General features: G+C 35.1%; 1 protein-coding gene and 2 pseudogenes across 1 annotated transcript; all 3 read right to left on the bottom strand.

Annotated features, from left to right (window-relative positions):
• Positions 1 to 245: 245 nt before the first annotated feature.
• LOC103926928 lies at positions 246 to 2,645 on the bottom strand (annotated as a pseudogene).
• A 160-nt stretch (positions 2,646 to 2,805) lies between these two features.
• Positions 2,806 to 4,526, bottom strand: LOC125475899 (cytochrome P450 736A117-like). Its single transcript, XM_048581262.1, has 2 exons — positions 3,501 to 4,526; positions 2,806 to 3,417 (listed from the first exon to the last, which is right to left on the bottom strand). The coding sequence occupies exons 1-2, from the start codon at positions 4,440 to 4,442 to the stop codon at positions 2,806 to 2,808; spliced, it is 1,554 nt and encodes a 517-aa protein (XP_048437219.1). The 5' UTR covers positions 4,443 to 4,526.
• A 13,364-nt stretch (positions 4,527 to 17,890) lies between these two features.
• Positions 17,891 to 19,690, bottom strand: LOC103926577 (annotated as a pseudogene).
• Positions 19,691 to 21,218: the final 1,528 nt, after the last annotated feature.

Genomic DNA, 21,218 nt, shown 5'->3' on the forward strand with positions numbered 1-21,218 from the left:
GATACTCAACGAAAATGAAAGCATATGAATGCAAGTCGTAAACCATTGCGAGGGTTACTAAACCAAATCGTAGTTAATCACTTGTATCAGCCAAGGCATTCTCGTCTGATTGTCGATTAAACTAAAACATGCTCCATTCACTGTGAACCTTGTATGATTCAGTGCAAAATATTTTACATGCGCATACAATAACAACAAAGTCTTATCTTATTAATTCCGGATGCACGTGCACAAACGCATAAATTTCAGCAAGAATATGGAATACCTACGGCTTTAAGAGGATATTTTCTATGGACGGTTGCACCCGTGGGTTCAGTCATGTCCAGGTCCTCTCCTCTTGCACCACCAGGCAATGCCCAATCAAACTTGTGCACTAAATTTGCCAAGGCAATCTCTTTAACAGCCACGGCAAACTGAATTCCGGAGCAACCCCGTCTGCCAGCTCCGAACGGAATCAATTCATAGCGAGTCCCCTTATAATCTATGTCACTACTCAAGAACCTTTCGGGCTCGTATTCCTCTGGGTTGTTGTATGACTTGGAATCTCTTCCAATCTGCCATGCATTCACAATAACTTGTGTGTTGGCCTTGATGTCGTAGCCGCTTATATTAACATCTTGGCTTGACAACCTGGGCAACAGTAGCGGAGCTGGAGGATGCAAGCAAAGAGTCTCCTTAATCACCGCCTTCAAGTAGTGCATTCCGACTAAATCATCCTCTGTTACGTCTGTTTTGTTGCCGACTATTCCCCGTATCTCGTTCTGCAATTTTTTCATGGGAGTTTTAACGAAAAGCCCATGGTATTGTTCACTTTAACGAAAAACCACATTTTTACACTAAAAAATCAAACCTGGTACTATTCACTTTACCTTTTATTTTGTCCTTATTGTTAAAACTCAAAGTTTTCAAGCCTTTTTCATTAGTTTTCCTTTTTTTCATCACTCAAGAGCTGTAGATATCGTATCAGCGCCAGCCACAAACATATCCTGCAGAGTATCATTAACTTAATTTTATTAAATCCTAAACATATACTGCATTGCTTAGTCGTTATCATTTGGTAGAAATAGTTCAAATAATTTTCATCCATAAAATCAGTTTTTAGAGCTTTATGTCACACACTCCCAGCAGTAGAGAGAATGTTCATTACCAAGGTAATAGCTTTGATACAAACTCGATCGACAGGAACAGCAAGCATGTTTTCCTTTTGAAGGGAAAGCAAAACGTCGACAAGATCCTTTCGTCCTTGTTCTTGGCATGACCATCGCCATCCATATTCTCTTGAACAACTGTCTCTAAGAAGTCATCAAATCGTTTAGCGGGATCATCTTGTTTAGCATCCAAACCATTGAGACGTACGTGAGAACCAAGAAAGCCCTGGGATACAGTCACCAATATTGATGCGTGACATTATCTCCGTCAACTCCTCGGTAAGCCCCTTAAAAATCTTCCCATCTTTGTCACGAAAAGAGCGAACCCTTTTGCTGCTCAGAAGATGTGACACACATATGCACCAAGAAGTTTAACTAGAATTGGTGATTTTTGTTGTTTAAAATTGACAAGGAGGTCTTGGGTTAACTATATGTGCGTTTATTTATTTTTCATTTTTTATAAATTTCTTTCCATAAGAGTATAAAATTATAAAATTTGGTTAAGTGATCAAGAAGTTTAATTATAAGTGGTGGTCTATAATGTTTAAAATTAAAGGAAAATTAATGAAAAAAGCTTGAAAACTTTGAGTTTTAACGATAAGAACAAAATAAAGGGTAAAGTGAATAGTACCAGGTTTGACTTTTTAGTGTAAAAATATGGTTTTTTGTTAAAGTGAACAGTACTGTGGGCTTTTCGTTAAAACTCCCTAAAATTAATGAGGCGGTCCTAGGTTTGATACTCCGTGCGTTTTTTTTTTTTTTTTTCACTTTCCAATTTTTACGAATTTCTTTTATAAGAGTAGAAATTGATAAAACTTGGTTAAATGATCAAGAAGTTTAGTTATAAGCAGTGATTTTTGTTGTTTAAATTAACGAGTGGTCATGAGTTTGAAATGTTATGTGCATCTTTATTGTTTTCAATTTTTATGACTTTCTGTTTGGTTGTTAATTTCTTTTAAATTACTAACGAGTGGTCCTTAAGTAATAATCCAATCATCAACAATGACATCATATGGCTTACAAAATTTGGTTTAAAAATTTGATATCCCTACCATTAACCTTCAAGAAGTTAATGTATGTATGCCTTTACCAATATTAGGTTTAATTTAGTGCCCATTCATTACTTTTACATATCAATTAAAGACTTGAAAATATGATTATTTTTTTAGTCCCATATTGACAAGGTTAGTAAATAAGAAAAAACACATCACAATTTATATAAAAACACTTTAAAAGTTTAGATAGAAGAGAAACAAAACTCATCATCTATCTACTTGTAAGCCTGGAGTTTGAAGTACCTTTCTAAGTATAGTTTTATCGAAATCTTATGTGTGAAACAAATAACTTTTCTTATATGAAGTTAAGGCACTTTTTTTGGGTGTTTCCCCGGGCCTCAAAAATCTCAAGACTGGCCCTGGCGATTCCCTTCAAAACGACATATTATACGTCCAATTTTGAGACCAGAATATTAATTTTTGCTACCTTTTTTGTCGCCATATCGATTTAACCCAATATTTTTTAACTTAAAATTTTCTTTTTCAGAATCTAAAACATTTTATTTTCTTTATCTTTATTCGTCTGAATTGACCAATATCTTGTCCTACATCAATATGATATCGAGTGCAAAATACTTTACACTTGCACACAAACACATATTTCAGCAAGAATATGGAATAGCTACTGCTTTTAGGGGATACTTTCTATGGACAGTCGCACCCGTGGATTCGGTCATGTCTAGGTCCTCCCCTCTTGCACCACCAGGCAATGCCCATTCAAACTTGTGGACTAAATTTGCCAAAGCAATCTCTTTAACAGCCACAGCAAACTGAATTCCGGGGCAACCCCGTCTGCCAGCCCCAAACGGAATTAATTCGAAGTCCTTACCTTTATAATCTATGTCACTACTCAAAAACCTTTCCGGCTCGAACTCCTCTGGGTTGTTGTATGACTTGGGATCTCTTCCAATCTGCCAAGCATTCACTATAACTTGTGTGTTGGCCTTAATGTCGTAACCGTTGATTTTAACATCTTGGATTGACATCCTGGGCAACAGTAGCGGAAATGGAGGATGTAAGCGAAGAGACTCCTTAATCACTGCCTTCAAGTAGTACATTCCGACTAAATCATCCTCCGTTATGTCTGTTTTGTTTCCGACTATTCCCCGTACCTCGTTCTGCAATTTTTTCATTACTCTGGGATGCCTTAAAAGCTCAGACATTGTCCACTCTAGGGCTGTAGATGTCGTATCAGTGCCAGCCGAAAACATATCCTGCAAGAGTATTCATTGAACTATAAAATCAAGTTTTAATGCTTTATGTCACACATACAGCAGTAAGAGAGAATGTTCATTACCAAGGTGATAGCTTTGATGCAAACTCGATCGAGAGGAATAGGAAGCACGTTTTCTTTCTGAAGTGAAAGCAAAACGTCCACAAGATCCTTTTCGTCATCGTTCTTGACATGATCATCGCCATCCATATGCTTTTGAACAACTGTCTCTAAGAAGTCATCATATCGTTTAGCAAGATCGTCTTGCTTAGCATCCAAACCATTGAGACGTGAGCACCAAGAAAGCCATGGGATGTAGTCACCAATATTGATGCGTGACATTATCTCCGTCAACTCCACGGTAAGCCCCTTAAACATCTTCCCATCTTCGTCACCATCGCTGTACTTGGTCCCAAGTGTAATTCTAGAGATAACATCATTAGTAAGCGTCAGAAAGATTTCGCTTAAATTAAAAACTGACGATGTAGTTGACGTCGATCGCTTCATGATGTTTTTGATCATGGAGTTAGCTTCCTCTTCTCTCACAGTGCGAAAAGAGCGAACCTTTTTTCTGCTCAGAAGATTTAACACACATATGCCCTTGATCTGCCTCCAATACTCGCCATAAGGCGCCGATGCCACGTCTTTGAAGTCGTAGAGAAATTTCTTAAAGAAGGTGATCTTGGGTCTGCTGGAGAATGCGATGTCATGGGTCTTCATGACCTCAGAGGCAGCCTCAGCCGACGAGACCACCAGGACTGGCATGCTTCCGAAATGGAGCATCATGAGAGGCCCGTGGCGTTGAGCTAAAGCTCCAAGTGAGCGATGAGGGTACAACCCTAGCTGGTGAAGGTTCCCGATGACGGGCAGCTTTCGCGGAGAAGGTGGCGATGAGTTTGGGGTGGAGGTGAAGGACCATTTGTATATGAGGATGAGGAAAATGGCCACTAGTAAGAAATATTTGAAGGAAAATGGTTGCAATAAGCATGATAGGGTTTCAGTTATTATTTTCATCAGCTCCACCATTTTCTTTTCTGTTAATCTCTTCTCCGTCTTCCCTAACCTACAGACAATATATATAAGATCGATCGGGCTCCGGACGCCATAAAATGCGGGAAACCTGGTCGAAATTATTTATTTTTGCATTTTGCATTTGTTTTCTGAGAATGACGGTTCACGGACCAATAATTATTCTTTCCAATATAAATTAGACAGGTTTTTTTTTTTTTTTTTTTTTTTTTTTTTGTAAAGTACGTCGATTACACTAAGGAGAGGGGAAGTTCGGCTAAGCCACATAATGGGCAGCCTAATATGGTATCGAATTCATCATTTATGAGATTCGAACTTAAAACCTCTCACTTACAAGCGAAGAGAAATACCACTAGACCGTAGTACTAAATGGCAATATTAATTAGACAGGTTGAATCTCTTTAAAGTTAAGTTATTTTGAAGGTAAAGGAGAATGGCAAAGTGGTGATCTGACTTGGGAAATATAGGGTCTGTCTCTTCAACCGATGCGTCTTGAGATAAGACAATTATCTTCTTATAAATTAGATAAAATTAGTGTAGAATATCCATCTTTTTTGATAAACTTCTAAAAAAGTAGAGGAGAATGATTTTTCATTTTAAGGGGATTAAACCAAATTTTTCATTTTTTTTTCTTTCAACATAACTTGAAAATAAGTACTCATCTATTCCAATCCAATATCCTTCAAATCAAACGGAGGGATTTTATGTATTATTCTTCTACAAAGCAATTCTCATGAGTTCTTTCAAGTTGGCGGTCAATCTACGTGAATCTCACATCAAGGAATGAATAATAGACCTCTCATACGCTTCATGATAAAGAGTAATCCAACTTTAAATTGCAACTTGGTTTATGGTGGAACCTCACTTTCTTTTTAGTAACTGATCACGCTAATCAACATGTTGAGCCTCACAGTACACATGCTCTCACGTTGGTCTCTGATGAGTTGATTTTATACTATATATTTATTTTACACTATTCTTAGTATTAATTTATTGGTTATTTTGTGAGAATTTTTATACTTTGAATTATATTTCTAATGTAGGACATTCGACTTCCTCTTGAGCAAAAAGTGATCAAACAGATGAATTTTAGAGTGAGTTCAGTTGGAGGATGTTCATGAGTCTCTCAGCTTATTTGTATCAAAGTGTCAAGTTTTTCTACCAAACGGATAATTTATGGTGATGAAATAAAGGAGTAGCGTGCAGTGATGTCAAAGTGACGTTTTTGTGCTTATTTGGGCTTTTTGGCGTTCAAGATGATGTCTTTTGGGTTCGAGGCATTCTGCAATTATGTTCGATCCCCGGCAACAATGCCAATTTCTTGATAGGATTTTTACCACACACGCAAAAGGGTTAAGAACACCTATAATACTTGCAAGAATGACAAGATTATTGTAGTATAAATGGCTCCAACAAGATCGTTTTTCCCAAAAATTATTAAATAATTCGTATCAGTCTAGCATTATCTTACTTAATAGCATTGTTTATTAGTTCATGTGTTAGGTTTAGATGGCTATATATTATTTTGAAAAGTTAGGTTGTCAATCAATTTTATACTTCAAGCTGCCAATAAAAAATTGCTTGGACCAACATCTGATCAATTTTTTTTTATTTTTTACCTTAATTAATTAATCTAGATGAGTGGGGTAATAGTATTAAGTTATTTTTATTCGGGTTTCTTGCTGCTGACATATCATATTATATAGCATGGAAGAGGATCTTCTACGGATTAACTTTGTAGGGATTTTAAAGATCTCCACATCTTAGCTGTTTATTGTATATCGTAAGGTCAGTTTTCGTCATGTATTATTTGTATATAATTTTAAATAAAAAAGTCAAATAATTTCTGACCGCATGATGTACGATGAATGACTAAGATGTGAGGATCCCCACAATTTAGATTCGGATGGAATCCAAATCCATATAGCATGAAGCATTGTCGTTGCATACATGATATGAACAATTCAATGGCGGGAAGAAGATGCCTAAACGTTGACATTGATGAGAGTAATGGATGCTGTTTGTCCTGATTGCCAGATTTAATCAAATCTTTTTTTTAACATTTTTATTTATTTATTTTACGAAGAATCAATCTGCATTTCTGCAGCATGCTCACGCATATTTTTATGCATCCAAGTTTTTTAGATGTATCTACTATGAATGAATGGCTTGGATTTAAACACAACAACATATTAATGCATTAAACAGAAAAACATATTAACGGGTCGACCAATTAAAAAACACTCGACCCGTTAAACTTCAATTTGGAATTTGAATTTGAATTTTTCGTGTTATTTATAAACCTGCCAAATCTAGAACTAGAGTCTAACTGTATTCTTTTGTACTTGTAATAGATAATTTATAAGCACAACTTCTATAATAACGACTTCGATATCAAATATGTACCTATGTATTTTCATAAATAGTTTCAAATTCAACCTGAACCGTCTATTTAGTAAAGAATGTTGTGTGATGTTTTTAATTTGTGTACTCCAGGTCTCCAACTCCAAGGGGTTTTAAGTTCCACAACAGCGTCAGCAAATATACAAGCCAAATTAAAAAAAAAATCTACAAGTAATCGACATGCTAGCTAGATAACTCCAATGCGTTTTAACTCGTGTTTACAAGACTATCAAGTTCAGGGAATGAAAACAAAAAAAGAGAAAATTAGAATCTCCCGCTCTTTTTTTACATAATTTTTATTAAACATTTGTTTCTTCTAAAAATTTGATTAAGACGCTTTAACTAGTGTCCACCTAATTATTTTTAAATTTATTTTATTTACATGTCATTAGTTTATTTTTTTAAAATAAAAATGCTATATGTTGATTTCCCACTTTATCCTTTTAGTTGATAAGGGAAATTTTTTTGGCTTGTCAGGATTTATACCTTTTTTTTTTTTTAGGGATATTTTTAATGGCTATTAACTAAATCACCAATATTATCTATAAACTTTGAATTTTGAAATTTTTTTTGGCGTCAGGGTTTATACCCCTTTTGTTGGCTCATTCGCATCATAAACTTATTATTGAAATATAAAAGTTGTTGATAAAAAGGATGAGTTTGAAGTCTTTGGACTGAGATTAGTGCTATTCGGCATGAAATATATGATGTGAATTTTAAATGGAAATCAATTTGAAACATATTTAGGTCAATTTGAAACATACCAATAACAACTTGAGACGTACCGATGCTAAATTGAAACGTACCCATTTCACCTGAAACGTTCAATAACAACTTGAAAAATCCCGATGCTAAATTGAAACGTACCCATATATAAAAGTGAATTTTAAATTGAAATCAATTTGAAATGTATTCAGGTCAATTTGAAACATACCAATAACAACTTGAAACGTACTGATGCTAAATTGAAACGTACCCATTTCACCTTGAAACGTTCAATAACAACTTGAAACGTATCGATGCTAAATTGAAATGTACCCATTCTAACTTAAAACGTACCAATATATCGGTTTGAAACTGTGACATCCCACATCGTCCAGGGGAGTGATCCTTATATGTATATTCCCATCCCTACCTAGCACGAGGCCTTTTGGGAGATCACTGGCTTCGGGTTCCGTAGGAACTCCGAAGTTAAGCGAGAAGGGAGCTAGAGCAATCCCATGATGGGTGACCCACTAGGAAGTTGCTCGTGAGTTCCCAAAAACAAAACCGTGAGGGAATGGTAAGCCCAAAGCGGACAATATGGTGCTACGGTGGTAGAGCGGGCCCGGGAAGTGATCCACCCAGGGCCGGGATTTGACAATTGGTATCAGAGCCTAACACTGGCCGCGTGTGTGCCGACGAGGACGTCGGGCCCCTAAGGGGGGTGGATTGTGACATCTTACATCGTCCAGGGGAGTGATCCTTATATGTATATTCCCATCCCTACCTAGCACGAGGCCTTTTGGGAGCTCACTGGCTTCGGGTTCCGTAGGAACTCCGAAGTTAAGCGAGAAGGGGGCTAGAGCAATCCCATGATGGGTGACCCAATGGGAAGTTGCTCGTGAGTTCCCAAAAACAAAACCGTGAGGGAATGGTAAGCCCAAAGCGGACAATATCGTGCTACGGTGGTGGAGCGGGCCCGGGAAGTGATCCACTCCGGGCCGGGATGTGACAGAAGCGTACCAAATTATCCTTTAAAAGAAAACGTACCACTAATTATAGTTCCCAAATGTACCATGGTACGTGAAAAAGATGCAAAGATGGGTAAAAAGTGTGCTAAAACAAAAACATTCCCTTTGATATGGATACTCAGATCAAGAGGTGTGCAAAAATGAAATATGAAGGAAATGAATATGACCAACAAGGGAGAACGAAAGAGGGTTTGATCGGCCGATCGAGGAAAGCAATGACATGAAAAAATTGCTAATGGTTGTAGAAGAAGATAGCACGTTAATTACTTGTATGGTGTGGAGTTAGGTATAAAATGCACGTTAGAAGCATAATTAGATCAGGTTTGATGTGTTAAGATTTTTAAAACTAATATACTACATTTTAGGAGATTTGGGATATTAACATGATAATTATTAATTAATTAAAGGTCTATCATAATGGCAAATCGTGTAATATGGAATTAAAAGATGTTACTTATAAAATAAGTGGCACCTTAATTGTAGGAAGAATGTTTAATCAAATTCTTAAAAGGAGCAGATGTTTAATCCAAGAAATTAAAAAAAGAAGCGCCTATATCAAAACTACCCTAAAAACAACCTAAGCCAAAACCCAAGTTGAGTCTTAGGCCCAAACCCATAACAAACCTAACCCCAAACCCATAATTGGCCCATCCCAGAACCCAGGCTGCGCGTGAGCGCAGGTCTCGGCTGGCGCGTGGAGCACACGTACCTCCACCAAAGGTATTGTGCTCTGCCGCCGTCCACAGCGGCGTCGGTGACTTTTCTGGCAACCCAAATCGGCATGTGGTGGTGCATGACCGTCCCAGCTGCCTCCCCATGGCGGCATGTGGGGGTACTCTAGGTCCCTCCTTTTGTTTTTCAACATCCTGAATCCGTTTATGACGTCCGTTTCCTGAAATTCAACCGTTTTAGTATAGTTTTGTTAATTGGTACCTTTATGTGCTTAGGTACAATTGTGTATGGCATTTCCGTCCACCTTTGTTTGCACGGCTCTTCGCCAACGGTGTAAGGTGAGTAGACCTCTTCTAAAATGGAGATTTTACTATTAGAAATGCATACATGAAAAACATGATTTAATGGTTACGTTTCATGAAACATTTATGAGTAAATTGGATTTAGGCTTTATGATATTCATGCTTTATCGATTTTACGTTCTTCATAGTATATATGATTGATGACTATATACTATGAATAGGTTTTACGATATGACGTTTTAGCTATTGAACGCCAATTAAGATAGATATATATATAGATATTAGAAATATTATGTTAATGTCTTTAAGTACTTACTTAGTGGTTATTCGAATGTTACTGCCTACGGGCAAATGATACTTCTATATATGCCTTCAGGTGGGTGCTTTAGGAGCCTACGGGCGATTGATACTTATATGCCTTCGGGTGGGTGCTGTAGGAACCTACGGGCGAATGAAGGGTTCTATGCCTACGGCAAGGTTCTAAAAAATGCTAGGCGCTAGTCAGGCGGCAGGTTGGCGCCTAGCGCCTAGGCGGTTAGGCGGGTGCCTAGGCGGATTTAGGTAAATTTCTTGTATATCTTGTAAATAAGTACATATTAACACTTACAAAAAATTATACTTGTATGAAATTCATGGATAAGATAATAAAAGAATGATAAAATGCAAAAAGAAGTATCCAACAAGTCTAAAATTTAAAAACACATTAAACATATATACCATATAACCATAGTGAGGAGTATTGTAGGAAGCACATAAAATGCAAAATAGGAGGAAACTAAAGAAATAGATTAATGTAAGATACTTACTGTTAAAAGCCCATGGTAAACATTATTTAGTGTGTAATTAATGCAAATTGCTTTGGTACATTAAAGGACCTTTACAAATTCTAAAACCAAAAAGCCCACGATACTAACCCCCAAAAAAGCTGACCAATTGTAATAAAGGCGCGCAAATTACAAATTGCTTTTATATCCAATTAAATTAACACAAAATCCAAAAAAAGCTTGCTAAGTTATTCACTTCACACAGGTCTTCCATGCAATCCTAGGCCTGCACCTAGCACTGGCAGCAACAGTGAAATACAATAAAAGAATTTAAAAATAAGTAAAAGGAAAAGATGGTGGGGACCATCTTAATGATAAAACGGTGCAATTAAACAAACCAAAGAACTTCATCTTCTTCCTCGCGACGCTGGGCTCTGCAACAAAGAAAAATTTCAGATTCTGGCGTTCTCCACATATGCCCGTTTAGACTAGCCTAGTCCCACCTAATCCCGCCCAGTTGTCTGCCTAATATGCTTTCCGATTTTGTGACCGATTAGGACTTAATCGCGGCGGTCACTGGCCGTTCAGCACCTAGGCCGATTTTTAGAACATTGGCCTACGGGCAGAAGATATTTATATTAGTTACGGCCGGGCGTTCGGTTGGTGCCTACGGGCAGAAGATATTTATATTGGCTTCGACCGGGCATGTGTAAGTGGCTTTGGCTGGAAGATATTTATATTGGATTGGCTTCGGCCAGGCGTTTGTGGCTGGCTTTGGCTGGAAGATATTTATATTGGCTTCTGCCGGGAGATGTAGTGCCTTCGGGCGAATGAAGATATATGTTTATATATATATATATGCCTTGTGCTACTATTACTATTACTAAGCACTATATATGATATATGTTTTATGAAGTTTTATGGCATGCTAGGGTTTTCGGAAAAACCTATTAATTATTATGCTACACGAGTTTTCTAAACCTATGAGTTATTATGTTAAAGATTAACTATTTTATTACTACTTATATATCAACTTGGTCCACTCATATTTTGTTTTGTGCCCCCTTAGGACTTAGATTCGAAGCATACAATCCCGGCGTCAAGGCACTCCCACATCGGCATCTTCGAGTCCTCTCGGTGTAGGACCCATATTTTTGTTCATTCAATTTTATATTATTCATTTTTAGTGTCTCGGATTAGTTTAGTTGTATGCTATGAACACGTTGCACAATTGCACATTCATTATAATTAAGTTTACAAGTTTTATTTATGTAGGTTAATTGTTTTTGGTTCTCATACATCCTAATATGGCTTTCTCACCTTCGGGTGTTAATCAGCACATGCCTACCCCTGGTGTTTGGTGAATATCAGGGTCGGGCGTGTCACTCTTTCTTTTGTTTCCTATCTTTCCGTCCTCTGCATATTTTTTGCTCTCTCTTTCTTCTCCAGTAGTGCTCTCTCCTCTGCATTTTTTTTCTCTACTTCTTTCTTCCTTTATAATTTTTTTCTCCATCCTTATAATCACATGTCTCATTGCACTAACCATAAGGGCATGAACCCAACTTCAATAGCAAAACATATATAATTGAATAATATGAATTGTAAAAGAATGAATACTTTGTTCACAATGTCTATTTTCTAAAGGTTAGGTAATGAACCTAAAACTTGGCATCATATTGTTTGAATTTATATATTAGTTCAGGATGTTCGGAATTTTAATTTTTCGAAAATCTCAAGGGGTTAATATGGCTTTATATTTCACATTGAGTTAGGGTTCTGCAGTCAAATAATTAATATCATGGGATGCATGAGGCTTATAGGCTGCAACAATTTCAATTATTTCTTCAATAAATGGATGATTCCTGGACGCACTAATATGTTGTTAGTTGGCTAAGTTGTGCAACAATATATGGATTATAATTCCGTATGTGTTCAAAACATTCCAAGGGATATAAGTTTAATTAGCTGGTGCAGAAAGATTCGATCACCAAGATGGAGAGAGGAAATTTAAAAACAAAACCAAAAAATTAGAAATAAGATAGCATGGCCATGGGATGATGAATGGAGAGGAAAGAGGGGGAAATATCTGTACATAGGAATAGGATGAACGATGAAGAGGGAGAAGAAAGAGTTAAAGGAGAAAGGAGAAATTAATGAAAAACAATAAATGGGATAGGAAAGAGAATATAAAAATCTTCATTAGGTTTTTAGAATTTTATTCCCAATTCATAATTATTTGAATAAAGAAAATTAATTGGACTAATTAGATACGCATCTAATGATCTAAGACTTGCGTTAAAACTTGTATTGTTTTTGTAACACGGATCCGCCCCTTATATATATAAAATAAAGAGTCGGTAAGTTATTTTAGATTACCTTTTGCATATATAATAAGGAGTAGGTAAATTATTTCAGCTTACCTATTTGCATATATAATAAGGAGTAGATAAGTTACTTTAGTAGGGAAATTAATTTAATATGGAAAAACGAGTCCATCAAACATATTAAATGATGCAGTTATTATATGTGGCAATGCGTTAGATTGGTGGAAAATAAAAAAACAAATACTAGAAAACATTAGCATTATTAGTTTGTTATTAAAGGTTTGATTGGAGCCAAAATTCAAGTGTGAGTGAGAAATAGTTTAGAAGAGACGTAAGTTGTAAAAATTTGTAATTGACTACTTATATTTTTTATTTCTAGCTGCAAACATAATAATACATACCCAGAAGCATTGTCATTGCAAAGATGATATGAATAAGGATAATACTAAAAAAACTAAATTTGAAATCAAATTTGCAAATTAAATAATATGTTATTAATATAAAATAAGTACGTTAATTGATACTTAAATAATAATTTAATCATTAACTTTCATATTATTTAATTTATAAAATTTAATTTAAAATATTAATTTCTCTAACATTACTTGATGAACAATTCTAACAACAACAAAAATATAATGCCATAACGTTGAAATTGATGAGGTGGTGGATGCTGTTTGTCCTCTTCAATGACTGCCACTTATGTTGTTTTAATTTTTTAATGTTGTAAATATGGTGGATGCCCCAAATGAAGAATTCGAAAGATAATTGCAATGTTACTGTGCATATGAAGACTTTGAAGCCTGATAATTGAAATCTTTACTGTTTACATAAAGACTTTGGAAACAAGGTTAGTTTGCTTTTTGTAATTGTCGGAAGAAAAACCTTTAATTTATATCATTGTACACGCAACAAAATGTATATGCAAAAGAAAAAAGAGAGATACAGGATAAAATATTTGTAAGCTATCCAAGGCTAGAGATAAGAGAGAAAAAGAAAGAGTTAATTTTATACTCTTTTAATTTCAAATAATAAAGAAACTACCACTGCCTTAAGAATATAAGCACACTTGTCAAACTTCATAAATATTGTACCTTATTTATTTTATATTTCACAATACGTATATAGTCTATTTTACAACATTTAACAAGTTTTCTATTACAGTTCCATCATTTGATCCAATTTAATCAAATCCTCTAACATTTTGTTTATTAAAGATTCAATCTGCATTTCTGCAGCATGCTCACGCGTTTTTTTGTCCATCCAAGTTTTTTAAATGTATCTACCATCAGAGGTGGATCTATTAAGAGACCGAAGTGACCACCACCCAGATTCTCGAATAAGTGATTGTGAGGACCTTTGAAGACCAATCAAATATGGGATTTGGTGGAGGAGAAGAGCAACCATGTATGTTGATTATTGCGCACTTTCTGCAAAACAAAAGGAGAAAGAAGAAAGACACTTTAAGAAAAAAAAAATGACCAAAACGATATTATTTTGAGTTAAGCCATTAAAAATGAGATCTGTTATTGACACTTCCAAAATCTCAATCCACACTCCTTCTATATATCTAATTTATTTATTTGATTTCTTTTAATGTGATTTCCGATCGTGCCCTTGTATTGTTTTTAATGTGCCTAGAATTTTGAAAACCTCATTAAGTATAATTTTAATGACTAAAAGAAATTGGTGGGAATGCTTGGATTTTGTGCATCCCTTTTTTTTTTTTTTTTCTTTTCTTATTTTGAAAGCCTCATTAATCTTTCATTTGGAATTGATTTTGCTGACGAAAAAAATTGGAGGGATTTCTAGTAGATTTGTTTTCTTTCCAGATTTCCTATGAAACAAATAGTCCTCTTCCTCCTCCCTTCGCATGAAGGCAAAACAAGAATAAAATGATGTGTTGAAACTTGATACCCCAATATATCCAACAATGACATCTTGTACTTATTAGTCTTATAGGTGCAATCCATCACAAAAACATTTGAGTAGCTCTTAGTCAGTGCAATTGAAATGGGATGGGCAAAGAACAAATGAGTCAAATGACCATTTTGATCATACTCAATGTTATACGTGAAACCACCTTGACCAAGTTCGTCCAATAAGGCTTGAACAACCATACGTCCTCCTAAACTCTGCTTCATAATCTTATACCTTTCATTATAGACACTTTGAGAAATTGCTTGAAGATTAGGATTACTTTGACGAAGTGAAGAAAGAATCTGGCGAGGTGGTATACCAGCCACATTCATTTGTTTAATGCGCAAGATGTCATCTTCTGAAAATCGACGACAATAGGGATGCCCAGACATGTCAGCTGAAGGATCATGGTTATGTGACAAATTTTTTATGTCCACCCTCCAAAATCCTTCTTGTTTCTTCTTTCCCCAAATTTCAAAAGGACAATTTATCAATCGAGATGTTGTTTTCCTTTTCTTGTCCTTTAACGAAAGATTGGTATTTCGATAATTACCCCCTTTATCACAACCAATGATAACATATTTATCAGTCTCCAATCTTCGAATAACAGTTGCATACCCTTGCTTTAATGCAATTTCACGAACAATACCAAGGAGGTCTTCCCGACTTTGAAAGTTTTTTTTTCAGTCAAAGAGAGCATTGTGTCATATTCACTGATCTCTTCTTGACTCCCTGGATAAAAACAAACTTAGTTTTATAGCATGTGAACCATTTATTTCAACATAATATATAGTAACTTACTAACAATGGAAGCTATCATACTAGTTAATAAAACAAAAGAAGTTGGTCGAATGAGAAGTCAATTGATAAGAGGGTAGAACTCATTACATGAAAAGCAAATCAGGGTAAAAAACAACAAGCATTCAAAGGGCAGTAACAAAAAAACTTATTCATGAAATTGCATTGCACCAGTAAATAAATTTGTCTACTAGAAAACCCCAATTCTAATGCATGAAATTGAATATCTAATTCATGTTATTGAGATTGAAATACAAATATGTTCTAACTCATAATGAAACACCTATAATACTAAAAATAATTAAATGAGTAAATAAAAAGAAAAAAAAAACTCATGAGAAGACATACCATGAAAATTTGATTCAAGAGAGTTAGAAGGATTACTCAAGTCTGACACTTCTTCCATTTCACCATTGTAAATTTCGTCAAAACTTTCTAGTAGTATTGGGTCCATGTATGGTTGTTCATCCATGACTTACCCAAAAAAAAAAGAAGAATTTTGCTCAAACTAGGAAGAAAAAAGCTTGAGGATGAAGAAATGGCTGACTTGATAAAGCAGCCACTGATTATGTATAGAGCTACAGTCTTTTGCATATATGCTTAGACTCGAGAGAAAAAGAGTACTTGCTTCTAGAGCACAAAAGGTCTTTACAACTCTCTATAAATATTTACCCATATTTATGTCATCATACTTAATGAGGTTTTCAAGATTGTAGACAGTAAATGTAATATAGGGGTAAAATCGGAAATCACATTAAAATAATTAAAATAAATAAATCAGAAATATAGAAGGAGTGTGGATCGAGATTTTAAAAGTGTCAATAACAGCTCTCTTAAAAAAAAAAATTAAAAACACATCAACTTGACAGACCCTTCGGATCCTCGTGAAAGAACGTTTAGTAGCAGCAGCATTTTTTAATTTAAAAGTTCAAAGAATTTTCAAGAGAAATGCCAAATGAGTCAGACACCAATTCCAACCCAATCTCATTAACACATCTTCACCTGACTAAATTCTAATTCCTAATTGGCTATTCCACCAACCAACCCACCACCCACCACCCAACCCACCCCACCCCCACACCACCCACCCCCACGCCCCAAAATTCCCACCCCACTCAACCACCGAAGGCCACCACCAGCAGTGCAGTACCAGACTCCCTCTTGTGCTGACAATAAAACTATCATGATACGTTTTCAGATTATGAAACCTCATATTGCATAAATTTAGTCTTTGTAGCTTATAATGTTGTTTGTTCGAAGATTAGAAAAGAAAAGTTGTAGTCTGTTGTTTATTTTTTCAATGTTATTTTCGTCTAATATTTTTAGAACTTACATAGGGACCATCCGATATTAAAATCATGTGTTCACCACTATCTACTGTGAATGAATGACATGGACTTGGACAAAAAAACATGTTAACAAGTTGATCCGATAAAACACCTGAACCGTTAAACCTCGATCTGATTTCTGATTTTTTCATGTCGTTCATTAATTTGCCAGATCTAGTTCACACCCCATTTCCCCTTGTAATTGGATACTTCTAAAATCCAGTATTTTGTGAATTCAGGTATTTTTCGGATATGAGGAAAAACTGTGAATATTATTCATACGGTTTTGAATATAATTACAGAGGTTCCCGATCCATATCCGTCCCTAACAATATAATATAATATTTTATATATTCATAAGTATTGAAATTATTTGATAGTTTGATTCGCTTTCTCCTATAGTGGGTATTGTATTTGCTTTTGCCATTCCTTTCCTTTTTTAATGGGACGAATTTACCTTAATTTGCTATCATATTTGAATTATCATGAACACCTCCATAAAGCATTGTTATGATTTTGATGATTTGGATGAGAATATTGATGAAATGAGTATTTATTAAATTATAATATGTGAGTTGAACAATAATTTTTTTTGGCATTGACGATGACTAATAGAACCGTTAACTAATGGAGAATCTATTACCCAGTGAATATGGCTAATTCCCGATAGTTAATTCCTAATTTTAGTTATAGTTAATTTTCGTGGTTATGAAGATGAATACGGCATTTCCGCCTCCAAACCGTTGCTATCCCTACTTCAATACCAAATACATACCAACGCATTTTTAATTTGTGTACTCCAACTCCTGGGGGTTTTGAGTTTTAAGTTCCATAACAGCGTCAACAAATATAGATGCCAATAAGGAGGAAAACACTCCAACTCACATAAAAAACATGTACAAGTAATTGACACACTAATTGCCGGACAAACTCCAAAGCATCTTAACTCGTGTTTACAAGACTATCAAAAAATTAAAGTGTGCATTGGACGCACCAAAGACCATAACTTTATTTTTTATTGATCACAAATTCAGTGTCTCCATGTCCATCGATTGTATCACACATCCATCCCTAGTTCAGGTACAAAACATACCGTTTTGAAGCTCTTAAGTGACTCAAAAATTGAAAAACCAAAGCTCTTAATTGACTCAAAAATTGAAAAACCAAACGCCGTCATTCTAGGACAAAACTAATCACCACATCACTTCAGCTTCGGGAAAAGTTTCGGAGCGACCTGCATCCCACAATTGTAGTTTAGGCTTTTAGGTGAACAAACAAGACAGTATAACTAAATGAGTTTCAAGACAATTGAACACTTACACATTTGTGTATACAAGATCAGAAATCAAAATATTGTCCAGTACTATGCTTGTGTCCGCTACCATCATATCGGATCCTCTTTAACGCATGCCTGCAAGGGCCGGCCCTGAGGGGGGGGGGGGCCCTGAATTTTATTAACCTTTATAATGTCCTACATATAAAAAGAGTGTGATTGCAATTCACAATGTTGCCTTTGGGAAATTGTCAAACGCAGGTGCTTACATTAATATCTGTAAGGGTTCGAGTCCCAGTAGAACCCTTTTTTGGGCCTGTTTTGAACTACATTAATTTTTTCTTTTCTCTTTAATATTTGTAGTATCATTATAAAAGATAACTTTTGATGATAAATTTATGATTAGGAATATCATAATTAATTAAAATCCTTAAAAGTTTGAAGATATAATCTTTCAAACCCCCTTTTCATATATGATATCATTTAATCGAATACATGCCATTCGTTTATTCTTTGGTCAACTTCTTTGGTCAACTTTTAATGATCATCTAATTTTCATTCTATTTGAAAACCATTTAGTCATATATATAATACAACTTTGCTCACAACACTTACCGTTAAATTAATTTGCTTTAATTGATTTAAGACATGAATCTCGAATTCTAACTAATCTAACAACTATCAACTAAGTGGGGATTAGAATCATCCTCACTTTAGGGAGTGAGAAAAAATGCAGTTCATTATAAGATGCTACAAATATCATAACCAGTGATTTGTCTAACTAGTTCATAATAAAGAGCATGAGTTGTTCTGATTATGATATATGTACGGTGATATAATATGTACATAGCCACCAAACCATGCTTCTTTTTTATTTATTTTCTTTTGGTTTATATCAATTTATACACAAAAAAAAAAAAATATAAAAGAAAATATAGCAACCAAAATTTAGACCTTGAAAGGGCCTCCGTTTGAGTCTCGCACAGGGCCTCCAAAATCTCAGGACCGGCCCTGCTGCAACGAAGTATGAAATTGCCATTTTTACACACCCTTCGCAAACTAATTCAAATTTGAGGGCCACAAACTTCCGTGTAGGTAAAACTATTTTGGGAAAGACTTATGTTTTCTTGTTCATCTCTGGCATGTACGTAGCAGAGAATGCATAAAAGATAGAAAACCACAAAATAATTACAGTGGAGAGTTTAACAGTTAATATTCTGAATCTTAACCATCTCCATTTACTAATTCCATATAGTTAGGGTGAAATATTTCTGACTTCCTTTTGTTTCCTCATGACTAGTGACTACCCACCACTGACCAATTGCTTAAACAACGAAATCAAATTACGAAAACAAGTATTGCTCAATCTCTCCCTGTTTTCGTTGTAAATTATATAACATATTTAACTATCATCTTCTGTCATTGTGAGTTTATGCTGAACTCTTGAATCTTGAACTAAAAGTTGCTTTCTATTTTCAGAATTTTGCCAAACCGTTTTTGGGTGTTCGGTATGTGGCTTACTAGCAAGCAAGACATTAGATGTCAAGCTGGTCTTCAAGAACTACCCTTATCCTGGTCAGAGTAATGAAACAGGGAAGAAAGACACTTAATTGCCAAAAAACCTTAGGGTGTTGCAAATACCTGATACTCGAGGAACGGTGTCACACAATTTGGCTTGCACGACTTTTCGAGATACTTCTTTTGATAAACAGGTTCCTTGTCTGCCATAAATATGTTTTACCAAAACTATTACGAAAAATAGAAGAGACATACTATACACGCACACGCACACACAAATGAAAAGGGACATGCTCAACAGTAATCGAGAATAGAGGCGTTACATGCAAAACTAGTAGAGCATTGGAGAGTGCATAATAGTATTATCACTAGAGAGAGAATTGAGCTACCAATACCACCTATTAAGGGAAGGATATCCAGTAGTATGAACATTCAGAACTGACCATTTTGTTGTGGAAAGAAGATTTTCTGCTAATTCTGCAGTGATCATGCGTTTTTGTAATTTACCAAGCTACATGTGAGATTAATTAATCGTAAAATTCTAAGTACTCCTGCGTTATTCGTGTTGTAAAGTCTAATGGTAAAAATAGTCTCCCATTTCTTATTTTCTACACATTTTTTATCCTCCACTAGAAATCAGAAAAACCAAAACGAAGAAAAAAACCAAGAAGTCTCTCCTACAACGATATTAAGATATCGTCGCTTGGCAGAAATAGCTGAAAAGAAAATCTCTATTATGCAGCAGACTTCTCAATTCAAGGATCCAATTTATTTCTCCCTTCTGTCTGTGTGTAAACATATTCAGCCAAAGGCTTCTTTGAATAACTTATTACATATAGAGGAAGCTTCGATTGAAGGATCCCTCAAATAAGCTTATCAGAGAGAGCACATCTTAGCATTGTATATCAATGATTCAAACAATTTAAGTTTTCATATCTTTTTTCAAAGATCATCCTTACAACAAATCACTCAAATCAATGGCGGAGCCACATGGTGGCCAAGATATGGGCAGGCCCATCCTGAAAATTTTCCAATATATACAAATTGTCTGCTTCCTTTACCAAAAAAAGCTTGTGCTGTATTGGTGATTAGTATTTGACAATACTGGAGGAGTGATGGGTTTGAAGTTTACTGGAGCAAAAAACCTTCTGTTTTATTTTTTTTAACTTTCTGTTTTTTTATTTTTTTATTTTTTTTAACCCAAGCCTTCTATTTTTATAGACCCGACCTTATAACTAGTCTTCTGTTATAAAATTCAATTGCTCTTTCTAGTCAGTTCACAACTTCACACAAAACAAGGTCTATTAATTTAGAAGAAGAAATTATGCTTAAAGAAAATCTCATAGGAATAGTTTTGATTCTTGACCTTAAATTTTTGTTCGTCCCTTTTATCTTCTTCTTTTTTATTTATCAAAACTCGTAAAGAAGTTATGTTTTTTTATAATATAATCTTCTCAATACCAATATTTTTATATGAATTTTAAAGCTCCATCACATTTGTTTGATTAAAAATTTTCATGCCAATTTCCAACTAATTATATTGCAATATTTTATCTAATTTCTTTCCTATGGCTTAAAGGCCTCTCCTGTGAACAATTTCTAGTTCCACCACTGACTCAAATCCGAAACCATTTTTGTATGACTTTCATTTTAATGTTTCCTTGAAATACTGTGTTCGTCTTGTTTTTCTATTCAGACGATATCTTACAATTTCAGATTTGTCTCACATGAGGATGAA

The sequence above is a fragment of a genome, unplaced genomic scaffold (assembly GCF_019419815.1).
Source record: "Pyrus x bretschneideri cultivar Hongxiangsu unplaced genomic scaffold, Pyrus_bretschneideri_v1 Contig17, whole genome shotgun sequence".
Classification (NCBI taxonomy): domain Eukaryota; kingdom Viridiplantae; phylum Streptophyta; class Magnoliopsida; order Rosales; family Rosaceae; genus Pyrus; species Pyrus x bretschneideri.

Bases quoted from the DNA above. Each gene is read 5' to 3' on its own strand.
- LOC125475899 (XM_048581262.1), bottom strand. From the start codon at position 4,442: ATGGTGGAGCTGATGAAAATAATAACTGAAACCCTATCATGCTTATTG. The intron at 3,418-3,500 runs GTAATGAACATT...ATACTCTTGCAG, and splicing joins GCATCAAAGCTATCACCTTG to GATATGTTTTCGGCTGGCAC.